The sequence below is a fragment of the Podarcis pityusensis genome, assembly GCF_964106645.2.
Source record: "Podarcis pityusensis genome assembly, chromosome: 2".
Lineage (NCBI taxonomy): Eukaryota > Metazoa > Chordata > Lepidosauria > Squamata > Lacertidae > Podarcis > Podarcis pityusensis.
In genome coordinates, this window is record NC_138029.1 from 29,373,933 (window position 1) to 29,393,621 (window position 19,689).

Genomic DNA, 19,689 nt, shown 5'->3' on the forward strand with positions numbered 1-19,689 from the left:
GCATTTTTTACATGCATTTTTTAAAGCATGCAATCTATGGAGCAACTGACCTCATTTACTGGCTCCACGTTACACAAGAGCGAAAGAGAGAGGATCTTATATCTACCCGTTCCTCCCCCCCTCTTTTTTGGTGATGGTGGTGGTGGGGAGAAGGTTCATCAATTGGTGCAAGCCTGAATGTGGCTCAGCTGAAAGCATAGGGAAGAAACACATGGGACTGAGAGGAATTCCTCCCCCCCCCATTTGGACTGATGCCAAGTTTAGTGCCTCTTGCACAGTTCTGCGAGAGGCCTGCTTCATCCGCACTCTCGCTTTCCCACCTACACAGTGCCCCTAAGCACATGCCCATGCGCTGCCTCGGATCATCACTGGGGAAGCTGCATCAGAAATGTACCAAACCCTGAGGCAGTCAGCTGGCTCTTTAAGCAACCAATTCCCTGGAGTCTCAAACTGCGGCATCATAACAGATTATGGTTCCTGGAGGGGGTCTGCTTTCCCCAGTAAAACTGACACTTGATGTGGCTCAAGAGCTTGCAGAGTTTGGGACAGGCTTCATGTGTTTCCTGTTAGTGTTGCTATCTTGGTGCTTCAAGGCGAGAGGCACACAGCTGGGCGCACAGCTGGTAGGTGCTGAGCACACCGTGATGTTAACAGCTGCATTCTTTGGCTCTCTCTGTGCAGTTCCATCTCTCAGCACCAGGAGGTACCTTGGTTTTTAAAATCATCTCCATGTGATCCCCAGGTGTTATCAGATCAAACTTCTGGCAGTCTCAGCAGGCTGTTTACTTGAGAACTGTGAGAAGCAGAATTGCAGTCTGGCAGTGTTACCTGTCTGAAAGTGAGTGAGTATGTATTTGAGAAGTAAGGCTGAGGATGAACAGGACTAGACTTAACTTTCTCCTCTCTGCAAGGAGCTTGTTTGACCTCAAGCAAACCACCTGCGGGTGTCTGAACACCAGTTCCCATTCTATATATTGATGATACCTGTTAACCATCCCTTCTCTTAGGAAGATAGGAAGTTGCTACCTAGTTCGGTATTGTTCACACTGACTTGCAGAAGGGTTTCAAAAAAGGGGACACACCTACCTGCAGTTGCTGGAGATTAAACTTGGGACTTCTGTACTCAAAGCAGATGCTCTGCCAATGAGCTACCGTATTTCCCCCTCTATAAGACGCACTTTTCCCCTCCTAAAAAGTAAGGGGAAATGTGTGTGCGTCTTATGGAGCGAATGCAGGCTGCGCAGCTATCGCTGAAACCAGGAGGGCAAGAGGGATCCCTCGGTGCACACCGATCCCTGAAGCCAGGAGAGCAAGGGATAGCCCCGCAAAGCCTCCTGAGCGAAGAGGGAGGAGCGCTCCCTCTTCGGTCAGGAGGCTTTGCGTTGCTTTCTTATTTCTTGTCCCCCCCCCCTAAAAACTAGGTGCGCCTTATAGAGCGAAAAACATGGTATATAGCCTTTCTCCAATACCTTTGTATTACAGCTTATGTGCATTGATAACAATGACAGTGGATAACAGTCAACACATAACTGGATGATTTCTGTAAAGAATTATGCAGAAAGGAAAACATTTAGCTCTACAATGATTTTTTTTTTCTCAAAGGGGTGTGTGACTCTCTGTTAGTAGATTACATAATCGTGGCGGATTGTATTCTCTGATCCCACATGGTGGTTTTGTTTTATAGGACTTTTGTGCCGTTAATTGATTGGTGCTTTATGGGATGTATAGCATCATCACCTAAAGGACTTTGGTTATGGGTCTACTAATAAATCTAATAAATAAATAATATGTATAATGTATAAGCCAAGCATGATTCCAGTGCCACAATCATTTCAACCATTCTGTGCATTATGGTGAGACAAATTTGCATTTACCGAAGTTGCATCCAGATAACTAGTTTATTGAACATCCACCCTGATTTGTTTGTACAAAGATTGCAGGGAACAAGCACACCTGTTTATGGAGAGTGCATTCTTACTTGTTTCCCCAAAGGTTATATGATGTTGCATGCAAATGCCAAATCTATAAAAAGCATGGCCTTTAATACTGAGGGTCTTTCCTAATGACTTTTTTCATTGCTCAGCAGTACACATGCATTTGTTTCTCATCTGATGTAGTTACACCTTTCTCTAAGGTAGTGCTTTGCTGCAGGTAAATTGAATTTTACCAGCCAAAGTGGTAATGTGAAAAAGGCTCATTCCACACAGAGAGCATTTTTGATACAGAGTGCTATGTGGAATGTGGCTGCACAAATTTTATTAGCAAGTATTGGCTAGCGACTATGACAGCACTGAATGATTATTGGCCCCAAGTGTTTTGTTTTTTTTTAAAATAGTGTGTATTTTATAGTCATCTACAGCCCAAAACCTCAGTTTTGTGCCAGTCCAAGGCAAGAGTGTTCATACGGTCTTTCAAAATACAAATTAAAATTCAGAACAAAACCTGGTAAACTCCATTAAAGCTATTGGTATAGCAGTGTTCCATTACAGTGGTACCTCGGGTTACAGATGTTTCAGGTTACAGACTCCGCTAACCCAAAAATAGTACCTTGGGTTAAGAACTTTGCTTCAGGATGAGAACAGAAATTGTGTGGCAGCAGTGGGAGGCCCCATTAGCTAAAGTGGTACCTCAGATTAAGAACAGTTTCAGGTTAAGAACAGATGTCCGGAACGAATTAAGTTCTTAACCCGAGGTATCACTGTACTTTGATATCCCTTCCCCTACCCTTTAATTCTAGGCTGCAGTTCCAAATTTCACTCCCTTTAAAAATACATCAGATATTATTTTCCCCCACCCCTTGTGGCAAGGCTACATAACTCATTTGCACAGTGACAAGAAACTGATGCTTTTCCTAGATAAGGACTTGTGTTAGCCTATCCATATCAATATATATCTCTGTAGGTGACTGTGGTTCTTTGGGATTCCCACCCATTTCTTTCAGCTGGGGTCTTGTCTCAAAAGCATGATGAAATTCACCTCTCTTTAACTTCAAAGAAATAAATGCCATCCTCCTGTTTTAAAGGAATATTATTTGAAAGCAGATTGTGTTCTAAGCATTTCTGCTCCCACTCAGGTTAACTGCCTCTGTAACCACCCATTAAGAGTTCTGCACTCCTGTTTTACAAATGGGAATTGTAGCTGCATACAATGCAGTATTATCTTGTGCCCCAGGAAGGCAGAGAATGAGCTCAAAAACATCGGGGCGGCTTCTCAAAGAACATTTATTCACAAGGAGACCTTTTAATTTCCCCCATCCCCTCGCTCCTAACGTAAGATCTATTTATGGCAGGATGACATCTACAGCACTATGTTCTTTGCAGCCATGGCTCCTCTGAAAAATTAATACTGTACGCAAATTCAGCTTTAAATATTAACATGGACTGTGGGAAAATATAGGTCCCCGTACTAAGAGCTGAAGAATTTCAGGCTGCTTGCTGTTGCACAACAGCATTACAGGAGTACGTTATTTTGGTGAACGGGTTCCGATTACTGGGTCTGGGTGGGTGCTTTAATTAAAACATCAGGCCTTTCAAGTCAGCTATGTTTTAACCATTTCTATGCTTTGTGGCCCAGACTAAAAAAGTTAATTCAGGATTTGGGCCTTTGTCCTCTGCCAGTGGCTTGCTTTAAAATATGGCTTGCAACATTTAAACATTAGGAAGAACTTCCTGACAGTAAGAGCTGTTCGACAGTGGAATTTGCTGCCAAGGAGTGTGGTGGAGTCTCCTTCTTTGGAGGTCTTTAAGCAGAGGCTTGACAACCATATGTCAGGAGTGTTCTGATGGTGTTTCCTGCTTGGCAGGGGGTTGGACTCGATGGCCCTTGTGGTCTCTTCCAACTCTATGATTCTATTCTATGATTCTATGATTTAACTGGGTGGCATCTGGTTCCACAGGCCCGCTCTGATGCTAAAACGTCATCCCAGACAAGAGGAGAGAGGGCAAGGCATGGCAGCGACATTATGCAAGGAACTGGCCTTCACAGGAAGCACCTCCTCATTGCTACTGGAGATTCAAAAAAAAAGTGGCAGCTGCATTCTTGGTCAATTAGAAACATTATAAGTTGAGTTGACACTGCAACCCACTGATCCTAAAGTCTGGGAGCCATTAGATCCTAGCATCTGAATGATGTGATGGTAGTGTTTAGCACACTGGATTTAGAGTGGGAAGATTTCAGTTGAAATCCCCACAAAACTCACTGGGTGACTTTGGACCAATAAGTATATCTGAATCTTAATATACCTCAAAGGGTTGTGATGATAAAGGAGGAAAGGCCGTGCAAACTGGCCTGTGTGAAGGAATGGCAAGATACAAATGCATAGCTGTCAACTTACAGATTTGAAAATAAGGGACCAGCAGCCTTGAAAATAAGGGACCAGCAGCCAAAATAACCTGTTCCAGGCACTCCAGTCTTCCTGTCCTCCTGCAGTCTGGTTAAACTCATGCTGGTAGCTTCGAGAACACTGTCCAACCAACTTTGTAACCAGAGGTTCAACTGAATAGAATCTGAATCACATGTACCACAAGGCCTATGCAGCCTCAACTTAAGATGGCTCCCCGGCCTGGCTTTGCACTGCAAAGTTTGCAGCAGCACGTGCAACAAAATGGCGTCCAGCATTCAAAAAAACCCTCAGCTTGCATTAACTAGCCACACACAAGGCATGCAAGCTCCACCCCCCCAGTCGTTCTTAGACTTCTTATTGGGTGAGCAACACAGCCAAGCAACACAGTTGGAGCCTGCCTCCTCCCTGGCCTGCAGGGAGGGAGGGAGAGGAGCTGCTTCCTTTGAAATTTGAGAGACATCATTTAAGGGACATTTAAGGGACATCCGTCAATAAGGGACAGCAGCGGGACATGGCGCTGGAATAAGGGACTGTCCCTTCAAATAAGGGACACTTGACAGCTATGCAAATGTAATAAATACGTTTCATTTCCTCATCTCGTTCTGAAGGGGATCGGAGTAGCTTTTCTCCACTGTGCAAATATAGCCATTCGTTTCAGGGAAGTACCAGTGAAAGCAGAGGAATGCAGCCAAAACTACTGACCCAAATAGGGGTAGTCAGTGGCAGAGAAAGGAGAGGAGGAGACCTATCTTATTTGTATGAGGGAAATACTATGAATTCTACATTCACCCTCTGTTTATACAACCTTTTGATTCTCTAAACATATGCTGTTCACTCAGCGTAGCACACCTGTCCTCAAGGCTTTTCCTTTTTTTTAAAAAAAAAGATGGTATTTACTTCCAAAGATAGAGATGGATGGAAAGGAACTGCCAAAAAGTATTTACTCAGGATCACAATGCTTTCCTGTTTTGAATCACCTTGGAACCTACACTCATCATCTGAGGCCCTTCCTTGTGTGCCCCCTCTGTAAGATCCAGGAATGGACCTTTTCTGTGGTGGCTCCCGCTTTGTGGAGTGCTCTCCCCAGGGAGGCTCGCCTGGTACCTTCATTGCATATCTTTAGGTGCCATGCAAAAACCACTTTTAGAATTGGGTGGGGTGTTTTAAAGATCCCCCCCCCCCCGGTTTTAATGTATATATGTGAGGGGTTTTGTTTGTTCATAAGGACAAGATAAAGCGACTTAATAACAATAACAATAATAATAATGATGTATCCGGGCCGTAACAGGATATGTAGTCTGTGTAGGATGACGTGAGGAAGAAGCATTTATTTTGGAGTCTGAAAGCAATTGTACACATAATGAAACAGTAGACTGAGGTGGTAGAATTCTAGATGGTACTACTGTACTTTGTACTCATGAGATGATTGTAGCTCCTACCCATACATGAGATCAGAGGATTTATTGCTTATCAAAGAGCCTTCTTGGTAAGAACACCTCAGTTATGTAACACCCTCCACTCCGAGATTCAACAGGTGGTGTCAACATCCATCTTTTGGGGCTGGCTGGGGAGCTTCCTTCTTTTGCCAGGTCCTCTGAATATGTATGTATAGGGCCAGCACAGCGAGGTAGTTTTGCTCTACAACTGATTATTTTGACTGTTTAAACTGCATCTTCTCTTTTGTTGCATTCTGTTTTGTTTTTACCTGCCCTGACATCATCTGGTGAAGGGTGGCATCTATGATGAAGTGTGGCATATACATTTTATAAATAAAACAATAATACATAATTTGACAAAACAGCTCAATCCTTTCTTTGACCTAGTTCAGCCTTTCCCAACCTTGGGTCCGCATACGTTATTGAACTACAGCTCCCAGCATCCTTAGTGAGAAGGGCCAGCAGTCAGGGATGATGGGAGTTGTAGTCCCAACAACATCTAGTGACCCAAGGTTTGGAAAGGCTGCTATAGTTAATTATATACGTGTGTGTGTGTCTCTCTAGGTGGAGAAAGGCCTCCCCACCCTCCAAAATCCTACCACCTCAATCTTTGTAATCTGTAATGTATAAAATGGACCTGACGGGCCTGCATTTTCAAGGATTTGTAGGATCACTCAGGAATATTCTCTGCCTCAGTTCATGACCATTACGACCATTCGCAATTTATACTTTCTCCACATTAAATATCACTATACACCCTTCCCAACTAGTGCAGGGGAAGATCTGCCCCCCCTTTTTCCATTTGCCCCTGTCGGTCCCTATGGCCTTGCAACGAGACTCGTAGGAAACTCCATTCTTTTTATATACAGTATTTATTGATTACCGGTAAATGTACCACGCTTTATGCCAGCGTGTGAACCTGCTTTCTAGCTAAAATTGACCCGTTCTCCCCTTGCTTAGCCAAGCGGCGCAGGTCAGCGTTTGAGAACCTGCTCAAAAGCGCAGAGCGCGCGCGCGCGTTTCGCAGGAGGGCGGGGAGCCCGTGGCCGTAATTTGGCGGAGCTGCGCGTGTGAACGGGAAGGGCTGCTCCTGCCCGCCCGTGTGGATTGGGCAAATGTGCGCGCGCGCGCAGCCCTGCCGGCTCGAGCGAAGGGCGTGTAGTTTAGCAGTGTGTGTGTGTGCGCGCGCGCGCGCGTGGGAGCTCACCCGGGTCACACTTGGCTGCACGTGCGGCAGCGACGCCCCTTCTTCGCCCATTGCGCGCGCCAAGCCATGCCACCTGGGCGAGCGCTGCCCGGCGGCTCCCTCTTCTCCCTTCCCCCCCGCCTCGCTCCTTCCCCGCCGCTTGCTGCAGTGTTGGGGGGAGGGCAGATCTGGAGCAAGATGGCGTTGCTGTGGCTGCTGCTGCTGCTTCTCCCAGGGTCAGCACTGGAACAGCTCCTTCCTTTGCATTCCCACTAGCACCGGCAGCTGCCCTGGTGTTCTGCAGCCGCTCTGCAGCCTCCTCTCCTGCCCTGGCGGTTATCGCTGCAGCCAGTGATCTCTTTCCCCCCACCTCCTCGACGCTCCAGCTTTCTCTTGTTTTGGTGCAAAGCTTTTCCCCCTGTGTGGCAGCCGGAGAGGGGGGTAGGGGTGGGGTGGAGAGTGCGCGACTACATCTCCTCTCACTCCTTTTGCAAGACACTCACTAGGCTGTACCCATTCTTTGGAGGACGGCACCGAGCCAGGTGCAATTTTATTTTGTTTTTTTGCAGGCAGCTTCTCTTAGCATCTGTTTTGGCTTGATTTTTGCAACGCCGAACGCCGGGGTCGTTGCGATTAAAAACAGCAGCCTCAAATTATAAAGAAAAGAAATAGATATATATATCTAAGCAACTCGCTTATGCTACCACTTGCAACTGTGGCCGTTGCAACCCGAACCCCCTTCATCTTCCCATGGAGGATGTAATCGGCTAAAAAATACCTGAAGGCGACGCACTGGGATAATAACATGGAGGAAGAGGAGGAGCTGCAGCATTGAATTCCCTGGCTGTGCTATCAAGAGGAAAGGAGATGGTGATTTTTTTAAATGTGGCACCGGCGCAACTTCTGGAGTTGCGAGAGCTTTCAGCCCCCTCCCCTCATCCCACCGCCTCACCTGCCTAGTGTCTGCCGCTTCTGTCATTTAATTTTTTGATCCACCCCCCCTTTCTCTCTTCTCTGCACCCCCTACAACCCCCCCCCCCCTTTTCTGCTTTGCCATGGGAATGGTGGCAAATCTCTTGGCTATTGTCATGTCGGCTTCATTTTTCAACCCCAGCTTTGCCTTCAGTTCGCACTTCGACCCCGGTAAGTTGGCTTTATTTCTGTTAAAAAAAAAAAAAGTAATGAATTCTCAATTTTCCTTTCCCTTCCTCTCTCTATCTCTCTCTCTCTCCCCCCTCCCCCTCAAATCGCCTTTGATTTTCCTCTCCTTGCCTCCCACTTCAGCTACAGATTTATTTCCCCTTGCAGGCAATTATCCTCTACCTGCCCCCCCCCCGCACTTCTTGCACTGTTTAACCCTTTGCTGAATCTGAGCCATTTTATCAGGCTGCTGGTGGGAAAGGTGGCAGTTAAATCAAGCAAGGAAACAAAACAACAGTACCCCGGTCCCCTGCTCCCACACACTGCTTTTGCCTTGGGTTGTGATTTTTAGAAAGGCTCCTCAGGAACAGATTCTTCCTGCAAAAGTTGCATCACCATTTATCAACTGTTCGGTTCCCCCTCCCCTTCCATCATTTTGGAAATTAGGGGTATGTGCAAAGAGTACCTGGGCATCTCCCATATGAGATAATTTGACATTTAAAGTGCAGTTCATACTAGTGTGTCTTCTGAGGGCTTACCTTGCATGCTAACAAGGTATTTATGGTGGTGGCCACTCTTTAAAACATGACTTGTTTGGGGTGTGAGTGATTGAGGTTTTGAATTTCGTGCCTGGAAGTTCCCTTTAATTGCAGAAGAGATGGAATTTTATGTGGCTTATAACCCTTGCAGGCCTTTTGCTCTGCGTTCTTGTGAAGGTTGTATTGCGTAAAGTCAAGCAAAAGGGGGGTGAGGGAACCTTGTTGCCTTGCTGGGCCTTACTCTGTGCTGGGTGTCAGTCTTGAATTGAAACTTCCCTTTGCTAGAGGTGATTGATTTTTTGACCCTGTTCAGCCATAAACCTTTTGGCTGGGTAATTGCTAGTCCTTGATTTGTGGATGAGCAGGAGCATGTTGACTCTGCAAAGTCAGAATTGTTGTATCCCAGAGGGACTTGCATCTTCTGGTGACAGGTTTCACTGCTTTCCTCAGCCAGGAATCCTGAAAGGTAGAAACCTAATCTCTACACCGGCATCCCAATTTGCTCCTGAAGTGCTTTTACATCCATTGTCTTCCTGGTGCCTTTTGCTTTTATTGTCTGAAATAGCTTCTAATTCTCATGGGTCCCTCTCCCCTCCACATGAAACTGCCACCTCATCTCTTTCCACTAATTTGTGTGCCCCTAGTCCTTATCTGCCACGCTGGTGGAAGATTGACTCAGTCGCCTCTGAATGAAACATGAATTTGTTTTCAGGCCCTCCAAATGTCACTTTTATGTTCTCCACTGGATTTTTCATGTGAAAACAAACTGCCGTGTTCTGCCCTGATAATATGATCTTGGCACAGCTTTCTGGATTCCACTGCAGTTGCTACCTGGCAGGCCTGGAATGATGTCTTGTGCTCTGTAATGGCTTGAGTTTTCTCAAAAGGCATCTGTCCGATGAAAAACATGCAGAGGGATAGAGGATAGCACAAACAAACCAAACTCTGCCCTCGCTGATAAATAAATTTATTCGGGTCCTGTCCTTTGCCTTATACAGTCTTCAGCAAAAACTGGTAAAATGCTGTTCAGCCAAATTTCAGTTTGTGCATATAGGAACTTGCAACTCCGTCATGTAGGCATTAGGGAATCGTATGTTATATAAGTAGCTATTTTGCAGCTTTTGTGTTAAATCTCAAGTGCATGCCCCAAATAAAAATGGACCTGTTTCCTTAGTTATGTATGTTTCTGTTGCAGTGTGTGAGCTGACCTTGCATTTCACCAATTTGGCCGCAGATGGAGGTTGATAAACAGAGAGGGATGCGATTACTTTGCTTTCATCTTCTAGGTGTTCATGTGGAAGGATTACCCAAATTTTCACAAAGGCTTTTGCAAGATCTCTTTCCTAAAAGCAGCATAGAAAGACGGTGTTGATCAGTGCAAATGAATGTATACTTTGGGTGGTGCTGGGTAGAATCATGTAATGCCTAAATAGTGCTAGCTTTTATCACTCATGAAAAAAGGTAATGACATAGTTTGTAAATAGCACCCTGGAACCATCAGCTCAGTCTGTTTAGCCACTAAAATAGCAAACATGGCTAGAAAGTGTTAGGAAAAGAATAAGAAATAATACCAAAAGGATCAGAATGTCTTAATATCAATCATTTGTTGTATTATGTGTTTACTTCTTGAATGATGCATGGTACTTTGGGTGCTTGTCTTTTAAAATACACGATGGACTTGGACATGGATACTAGTTACAGATGTTACATGGCACATATTCAGTATGTTGAAGGGTGTAAGAAAAATTCTCACCCTTCTAGGGTCCCTTCCATCTTAGAAGAGAGATAGTGAAGATAGAATAAGTAGTGTTGGTTGAAGAAAAGTGAATAGGGAACGTTTGTTTGATTTTACATAACGCTAAAGCTAAAGAAAACTCAGAAGTAACACCAAAACATTAAACAAATCTTACAAAAATAGGTCTGTGTTAGCGTTGTGCAGCTCTCTCCCACTAGAAGTGGTAAATTGCCAGCTGATCCTCTGTGGCCACAATTTGGTGGACTGATCTTACATTGACTGTGCACCAATGTGCAGCTGACCTCCATGATCTGCAGTGTGTCCTGGGTTGCTTGCAACATTGGTTATGAACTACTCTGCAGCTGTGCCATGGGATCTGCATCATATTGTTGATGCAACCAATCATTTCCCAACTTAGGCATAGCTTTGTGAACAATGTTATCCCTGGGCCATCCCATAGTACGTGATTTTGATTTCAGAGGCATATAGTGTAAGTGTATGGGACAGGATATTGGATAGCATGGACTTTCTCTCTTCTCAATGAAGTTTTGGGTGGGGAAATAGATAGATGGGCTATGGTCATATTCAGCGCCCGACTGATTGCCACATATTTGGGTTTTTTGGCGGTCAGATTGACTAATGACTTCTTGTTTTGTTTTTCCTGTGCCTCAATGTACGTGACTTGGATCGCTTGCTTGAGTCTTAAGGAGAGGTTTGCTCTCGGGTTGTAGCAAAGTGTGTTAAGGTTACATGAACTGATCTGGGAACAAGGGAGACAGAGTTGCTTCGTATAAGAGCAAGGGGATTGGAATAGGTGGCCTTTTATAGTTCGGTTCCTGTTCTCCTTCAGAGCTGTGGCTCTGTACCGATGAGCCTGTGGTCCTCCAGCTGTTGGACTCACAACGGCCATCCGCCCCAGCCATTATGACTAGTGATCAGGGCCACAGGTTCCCCATTCCTGCTCTTTATATTGTGCATTGCTATATTATTGATCCGCTTATCGTTGATCATACAATGGGGGTGGCAATCAGCGAAGCCTTGCTGGTGCTTGCAGCTGTTTCTCTACAATTCCTCTCCACATTTTCCACTGATATTAGTTCTTATAAAAGGCTGAGTATGGAAGATAGTGGTTTGCCTAAGGCCACCTACTGGGTTCATAGCTGTGAAGAGATTTGATCAGGGGCCTTCCTGCCATATAGCTCACAGTCTTTGCCAGCTCTCAGACAGCAGAGGATTGTGAACTAATGAAACACAGCAATGCAGAAAGATTTTTAGCAGAGAGTCAAGGAATTAATAATTGCTTAAGTTATTAACCAGTGGTAAGCAGCTGGAAATTGGATCCACACAATCATCCCCCCCCCCCCAATGAGCGAGGTTTTGTTTTTACATTTGTCTCGTGGTTGAGATGCACATGGAAACCTGTCTTGTGAATGCTTCAACACATGTGGTCAGCACACCTTTACCGGGCTTCAGAAAACAAGCTGGCCAAATTCCAAAGCAGCCAGCAAATAGACTGCTTGATGCTGCATTCAAAAGATTGGTAAACATATGGTTCATTTGCAAGGTGACCGGTGGTGCATGGGTGTGGGAGGGAGGGGTAGGAAATTGATACGTGAATCTATTCCAGAAGTAGATGGCAAGGAATGGTGTGCACGTACTCTTATCAGAGCAATAACTTCAAGTCCGCATTAGACTCCCATAGTGTATTAGCTCAGGCATAGGCAAACCCGGCCCTCCAGACGTTTTGGGACTACAACTCCCATCATCCCTAGCTAACAGGACCAGTGGTCAGGGATGATGGGAGTTGTAGTCCCAAAACAAATGGAGGGCCGAGTTTGCCTATGCCTGTATTAGCTTGTACACTGGCCTGTGTCTTTCAAGTTGAAGCCAGTATTGGGGATTTGCTTTGTTGAGCACTGGTAGAGCTGCGTGTCGTAGTAGAGTTCCCACTGTCAGTCTTCTGAGCCCCCTTGTCCTTCCTTTTTCTCCTATTTGTTGTCACTCACAGATAATGTACCCTGAATAAGTGAGCAAATGAAGGAACAACAGCCTTCGCTCACTTTGTTCTCTTTCATCCTTATGAACTAGGCCTGTGGGATTAAGGAAAGTGTATAGGTCAGGAGGAGGTGGGACCATTCAAGGAGGGGAGAGAATCTTGTCACCCCAAAGACCTAGAGCAGGTGCTCATATCAGCCCTTGCAAATGCAGAGATAATCGTTGCAGGTACATTTATTTGGAGCAGGACAAAGGACCTGTGCTTGCTAAATGGTATCCTGCGCCCCTCAACTGAGACAAGGGGTGGAAGAGGTGTGCTGAGCATGGGAATGATGAGCATGAAGGGACCTCAATGACAGCTTATAGGCATTTACCTTGTGTCCTTTGGGGAAGAAAGGGCTCTGCTTGGAATACTTCTGGCTTGTCTGGAGCTGATAAGACCCAAATGTTCAGTAGTGATACAGTAGGTGGAGCAAAGAGGGGAAACATTTTGCTGGCACTATGATTGCCTCCCCAGGATCCTGCCTGCCTTACTTCAATGATATTCCTCTTTATGAATGTGCTGGCCAATTTTCTGACCCACCAGGAGCCCAGAGACAGAGAGGGAGGGATGTGCATCTATGACATGGGTAGGAAACTTAGGGTTTGGGGTACAGATAATAATAATAATATAATAAATTTTATTTATACCCCGCCCTCCCCAGCCAAGACCGGGCTCAGGGCGGCTAACAACCAATAATATAAACAATTTGATTAAAATACAACTTAAGAAACAAGATTAAAATACAACATTAAAACACTGAGATGCAGCCTCTTCACAGGAGGAGAAAGGAAAAAAGAAAGAGGGGAAGGGAATCAAATTGATTCTAAGCCAAAGGCCAGGCAGAACAACTCTGTCTTACAGACCCTGCGGAAAGAAATCAGATCCCGCAGGGCCCTGGTCTGATGAGACAGAGTGTTCCACCAGGCCGGAGCCAGTGTTGAAAAGGCCCTGGCTCTGGTTGAGGCTAATCTAACTTCCTTAGGGCCCAGGACCTCTAGGGTGTTGCTATTTATGGACCTTAAGGTCCTCCGTGGGGCATACCAGGAGAGGCAGTCCCGTAGGTATGAGGGTCCTAGGCCGTGAAAGGCTTTAAAAGTCAAAACCAGCACCTTAAATCTGACCCTGTACTCCGCCGGGAGCCAGATGCAGCCTCTCTGCTCCGTGGGACTCTCCTCAGGCCACAACCCCCCCCCCAGGGCACTGAATCTGATCTGCACCCTTCTGAAGTATTTTGTCTCTTTCCCTGAATGCCTGGCACCCATCAAATGATGCAGTAACCACCCCCAGTCCCATTTTTTCACGCAAGAAAAAGTGCCTGGCTCTTGAGGCTAGTTTGTTGTGTTCCTCCTCCCTCCATTGCACCTTTTCTCCAAGGTACTCAAGATGCTCATGATTGTGGGTGAGAAATGTTGGCTAGAGTGGCCGCCAAGAGCACAAAGATGAAGCACCAGGTAGCTATGGTTCAGATCTTGATGGTTCGTTGGGTGCCTGCTGAAAGGTCTCCTTAGACTTTTCATGTTCTGCTGCAGCAATTGTAATGATGGCTGCCATAGTCTGAAACCCTGGTCAGGCTGTCCTCAACTGATAATAGGGAGGGCAAGATGTATCCCAGTACAAGGGGGTGAGACAAATGAAAAAAGAATCCTATGGTGAGAGTGGCATTTTGTTTTGCAACTTATAAGTAGCATTGTTATGTATTGTTCTGTATAGCTGCCATAAATCAGTCAACATGAAAAGAAGGAGGCCACTAATTTTTGGCAGGTAAAATGACTGGTATCATACGCTAAACCAGGCTTCCTCAACCTCGGCCCTCCGATGTTTTGGGACTACAACCCCCATCATCCCTAGCTAGCAGGACCAGTCGTCAGGGATGGTGGGAATTGTAGTCTCAAAACATCTGGAGGGCTGAGGTTGAGGAAGCGTGTTGTAGAAGGTTTTCCTTCCAGCCTTTTGGGGTCTTGTGGAGGAATTATATGACTTCTCACATATATTCTTTTCTTAAGTCATATTTTATAGTAGGATTATGTTTCAAATAGTATGCATGTGCATGTTAGGAGAGAGGTGTTTCTTTGCCTTCCTGAAAGTGAAATGATACTTCCTTCCTTGGGCTCCATCTCTGGCTAGGCCTGTCACGCCAAGCGGTGAACTGTCCACCTGCTATTTTGCTGTGGTCAGATGTTGTCAGATGTTTCATGAAGTTACTGTGTCAGTAGAAACTTTTTGTTTCATTATACAGTGGTACCTCGGGTTACAGACGCTTCAGGTTACATACGCTTCAGGTTACAGACTCCACCAACCCAGAAACAGTACCTTGGGTTAAGAACTTTGCTTCAGGATGAGAACAGAAATTGTGCGGCGGCGGCAGCTGGAGGCCCCATTAGCTAAATTGGTGCTTCAGGTTAAGAACAGTTTCAGGTTAAGAACGGACCTCCAAAACGAATTAAGTTCTTAACCAGAGGTACCACTGTAGTGTCATTAATGAAAACAAGAGTGAGGGCTGCTTGGCCTTAGCCCGTTAGTAGTGGGCAAAGATGGATGAATCTGTCCATTTTAATTTCTCCCTCTTTCTCATTTTTTCTAGTCTTAAATTCAGTTCTCCATATTTCTGCAGCAATGTGCACTTATGAGAAAAAATAATCCTCATGAAAATTCATAACCATTTTAGTGTGAATTTTTCCTAATAAACACATTTTTGAATGCACTTTCGTCTAATATGCACATTTGGTATGGAGTTTTGACTGATATACAGATCTTTACAAGCAATTTCCCCTAATGTAATGCATTTGTGTATGTTACTTCCACTAATTATATGCATCTGTATGCACACTTTCCCATAATTATATGCATTTTTGTCCAGATTGTTTTGTTGGAGAACTGTGTTGCAAAAATTTGGAGCTGTGTGAATTTTTGAAGGATGCTGTTTTAGTTCATATATTAGTTCAAGGTGTGCAAATTAGGTAGTTTTGCATTAAAATGCAAATAAAACAAAATTGCTTCTCCAAGTTTGCCTAGCTGAGGTAAATTTAGCAACATACCAGAGCTTCTCTTATTGGCCACCTGCTTTATACCTGCAGGCACCTCACCTCTGAACAGTAGCTAATGGTAAAGGATACTGATTGTGAACACCCATGATCCCTCCTTGCTTGCAAAGAGTACCCCTTCTGTGCTGAATCTAATACTGACGATGCTTGGAGAATGGGTCACTCCGCTAGTTACTTGGCACAAATGCTGTTAAAAACTGAACTCTTTTTAAAAATAATAATTGCTCTTACTATATTTTATTTCCATTAACTGTCCCTCATGTGAAAAGCTAAAAAGGCAACAGTAAATTTTTTGCATTTATAGAAATCCTTTCCTAGCATTATTAAAAAGTTAAAATGATCAGTTGCACTTCTTTGAAAAGTTAAATTAATTGTTGCACAAAAACAGTTAATTTGTTTCTGTAATTATCAAAAGTATTAAACCTGTTGTCGATTAAAGTATTTTTGCTGTTACTGTTCTAATAACAACTAAGCAGCAACAACAATAAAATGAAGATGACTGGGCAATCCTAAAAATGCTTGACTGTTATATCACAATATTTGATCACTCAGTTGGCCAAGTTTCTTTTGCCCGGCTTAGGCCATCTCTGTTTTCTTTTCATTCTCATTCAATCTGTGCTTTGTTAATAAAAAATAAATAAATCTCAGAGCATTCCCTGTTGGTTGATTTATGCCTGGAGCACTCCGTGTGTATTCCTGAGCCAAATGCCTTTTGCATTTCCATTGGAATTTGGCTATCTCCAGAAATGGCGATGACATTAGCATGGCTTAATTTGCGAGTGAGACTTGGTAATTCACATCTCAGACTCAGGAATGTGTGACAGTTTAGTAGCAGGCAGATCATTTTCATTGTCAGCAAACTGACTATAGTCTTGAAAGTGGATGGTGCGGAAGAATGAGTCCCAGGCGCTGGCTCTGAGCTGAGTATCTCCTGGTTCTGACTACTTGACTGGCAGGAGGTTTATGAAGTGCATAAAAATGGGACTCCTGTTCATACCTTTGAACTATGTGAGGGGTGGCTGAAAATTTCTCAGTCAAAACCCAACTTTATTCTGCTTAAAAGGTAAAGGGACCCCTGACCATTAGGTCCAGTCGTGGCCGACTCTGGGGTTGCGGCACTCTTCTCACTTTACTGGCCGAGGGAGCTGGCGTACAGTCATGTGGCCAGCATGACTAAGCCACTTATGGCAAACCAGAGCAGCGCATAGAAACGCCGTTTACCTTCCCACTGGAGTGGTACCTATTTATCTACTTGCACTTTGACATGCTTTTGAACTGCTAGGTTGGCAGGAGTAGGGGACCGAGCAACGGGAGCTCACCCTGTCACAGGGATTTGAACCGCCGACCTTCTGATCGGCAAGTCCTAGGCTCTGTCGTTTAATTTTCAGCCATCTCTTGCACATAGCTTGTTCCCAGGGGCCTTGCTGGGATTAGCTGATAAGGGATTCCATGATGCATGATATGAAATAAAACACCTCTCCCAAAAGACGCTAAGCTGGGCCAAAGAGAGAAGAGTTGGGTTGTAGGAATGGTTTCGTACAGGCACTGAGTTGGCTTTGCTTATTGGAGTTCCCTTTGGTGTTTGTCTCCATCTATGGTTTCTGGGGGGGGGGGTTTTGCAGTAGCTCTTTAGACCTGAGTACTCAGCTTAAATTTGTTTGGAACTTGTACTTGTTGAACCTTTGTGGAGCTGGGTGGCTGTTTTCCTGAAAGTTGAGATGTTTTCTGTCTAGCATCTCCACCATCCTAGGCGGTGTAGTTTGTGTATGGTTACACCCCTTTGTGGAGAAGTTTATAGGCCACCTGAGGAAAAATCGAAACTAGAGTCAGAATTGTTGGAACCAAAGACCAAGGTACTTTCGAGAATGTATAACTTGCTGCTTAAATGGAACACTCAGGATGAGACAGTCAAATCAGCCATGATAAAATGGGCTCAGGACATTGGGTACAACATTATGTTTGAGGACTGGGAAAGGTTATGGACCACTGGTATGAAATTCACGGCATGTAATGCCTTGAAAGAGAATATTATGAAAATGATATACAGGTGGTACATGACCCCAGTCAAGCTTGCTAAGATATATCACTTGTCTGATAATAAATGTTGGAAATGTAAGGAGGCTGAAGGGACATTCTTTCACCTCTGGTGGACTTGTCCAAAAGTGAAGGTCTTCTGGGAAATGATATATAATGAGTTAAAGAAGGTGTTTAAGTACACCTTTCCCAAGAAACCAGAGGCCTTTCTATTGGGCATTGTCGGCCAGAAGGTGTTAAAGAAGGATAGAACCTTTTTTATGTATGCAACTACAGCAGCAAGGATTCTCATCGCAAAATACTGGAAGACCCAAGATTTACCCACACTGGAAGAGTGGCAGACGCAATTGATGGACTACATGGAATTGGCCGAGATGACTGCCAGGATCCGAGATTTGGGAGAAGAAGCAATAGAGGAGGATTGGAAAAAATTTAAAGATTATTTACAAAAATTTTATAAGTTATATGAATGTTAAGAATTCGCATGATTAGGGAAATTCAGCTCCAGCAATAAGATTAAGGTATGGGAAACTAAGTTATATAAAGGAAGGACTAATGTTTAAAAGAATATTATATATGTTATTAGTGTAAATTGAAAATAAGTATTTTAAATGTAAACCACAAGTATTTGAAAGAACAAAAGAATGTACGAAATAAGGTTATAATTTGCTGAAAAACTTTATTGTAAAGAACGCACGGTGAGGGAGACGTGGGGAAGTCCGGTTGGTTATGAAAAAATGCTTTGAAAGAATGACCTTTTTCTTTTTCTTTTTCTTTTCTGTTATTTCTTTGTATAACTGACTTTGTATTTCTATTTGGAAAAAAAGCAATAAAAAATATTTAAAAAAAAAAAAGAGAAGTTTATAGGCCACCTGCAAGGCAGAGTTATAAGATAACTAGGTGGGAGCAGGTAGATGGAATGAGTTCCAAAAGGCCAGAAAGAAAGCAAACATGGTACTCCCCCCCCCCCCCCGGAAAAGTACTAAGAACAATACAGCAGTTATAAATACTGTATGTACCTTGGTTTGAATGGCTGGTAGGTTTCTGGAAAAATGAATAAAACAATCAAATTGTGAAGACTTAGCTTGAAAACATAGGAAGGGGAGGGTAAAAGCTAATGCGGTTCTACTAAGAACAAGTCTACAAACCCACATTTTGAAGGACAGGACTAGAATTCAAAACTCTCTTCCCCCCGGTACAGATACTTCCCCCCAGGATTGTCACATTTTCTGACATTAGAGGTTGGTTTGAAATTTTTTTATAGAGAACTGCAGTCAAAAGAAATGGATCTTGCCCATATGTATCTTTCATTTGTTTATGGTTGTCTTGAGGACAGAGCCCAGATGTCAGGAAAGATACGGAGCTACCACTGTTACTTGGGGGAGGGAACATTGCTCAACACAGAAGAGTTCTCAGGTTCAGTTCCTGGCATTTCCAGTTCAAAAGGATCACAGGTAGGCAGAACCCCCAACTTAGGACCCTGGCCAGAGTATGCAGAACTAGGGTAGAAGGATAAATTGTGTGACTCTGATATAAGGGTCTTCCCCTTCCCCTTCCCCTTCCCCTTCCCCTTCCCCTTCCCCCTCCCCCTTAATGTTTTCTATTACCTGTCTATGTAGGCTAATGGTTCCTTACGACTCAGGAGGAAGGAGAAATTTGATTCAGTTTGGCTGGGAACTGCAGCACAAGGGGCATTGCTAGAATACTAGCCCTGTACTTGGTGCTTTGAGTTGTGAAAAACGTTAGGGCTACCAAAGCACTTATTTCTCACCTCCCCATCAGCTGACACATTCAATGCAGAATTGAACCCCACCCTCCTGCCCATCCGCTGATGTCATGAGTAGTGTCAGCTGACTGAGGGGTGGGTGCTGTTTTGGAAAAATGGCCTTATGGGTCAAATTGGACCCCTCTGGCAGGCCAGGATTAGGCTGCAAGCTTCCCACCCCTGGGGTAAATCATGAAGGGCTTTTGCCATAGTGGAACCATAAGCAACTGCCTGGCACTGACACCAGTTTATTTATTTTGTTTATATTCCATGGTGTAATTGACAGTGACATCCATAGGTTTTGCACATAGTCTGTATCCAGGCACTAGCCAAGCCTTAGACCTGCCAAGCTTCAGCAAGGTTGCTGCATTATGTGCCCCATGACTAGACTGAGAATTCCAGAATGTTGCTGATCCCTTTTGAAAGTAAGGCT

At 44.4% G+C, this 19,689-nt stretch overlaps 1 protein-coding gene across 6 annotated transcripts in view; it reads left to right on the forward strand.

The window, feature by feature from the left end:
• Positions 1 to 7,331: 7,331 nt before the first annotated feature.
• AATK (apoptosis associated tyrosine kinase) overlaps positions 7,332 to 19,689 on the forward strand; it is a 92,033-nt gene continuing 79,675 nt past the window's right edge. For 3 of the 6 annotated variants that reach the window (XR_013982400.1, XM_080993577.1, XM_080993579.1), the window contains exon 1: positions 7,333 to 8,107. Coding sequence is in view for 3 of the 6 variants with exons in the window: in XM_080993577.1 (XP_080849703.1) it covers positions 8,020 to 8,107 (88 nt within the window). In the remaining 3 variants the exon portion in view is untranslated. Of the gene's footprint in view, positions 8,108 to 19,689 lie in introns of all 6 variants that reach the window. The other 3 variants (XM_080993578.1, XM_080993580.1, XM_080993582.1) reach the window with 3 other exon arrangements.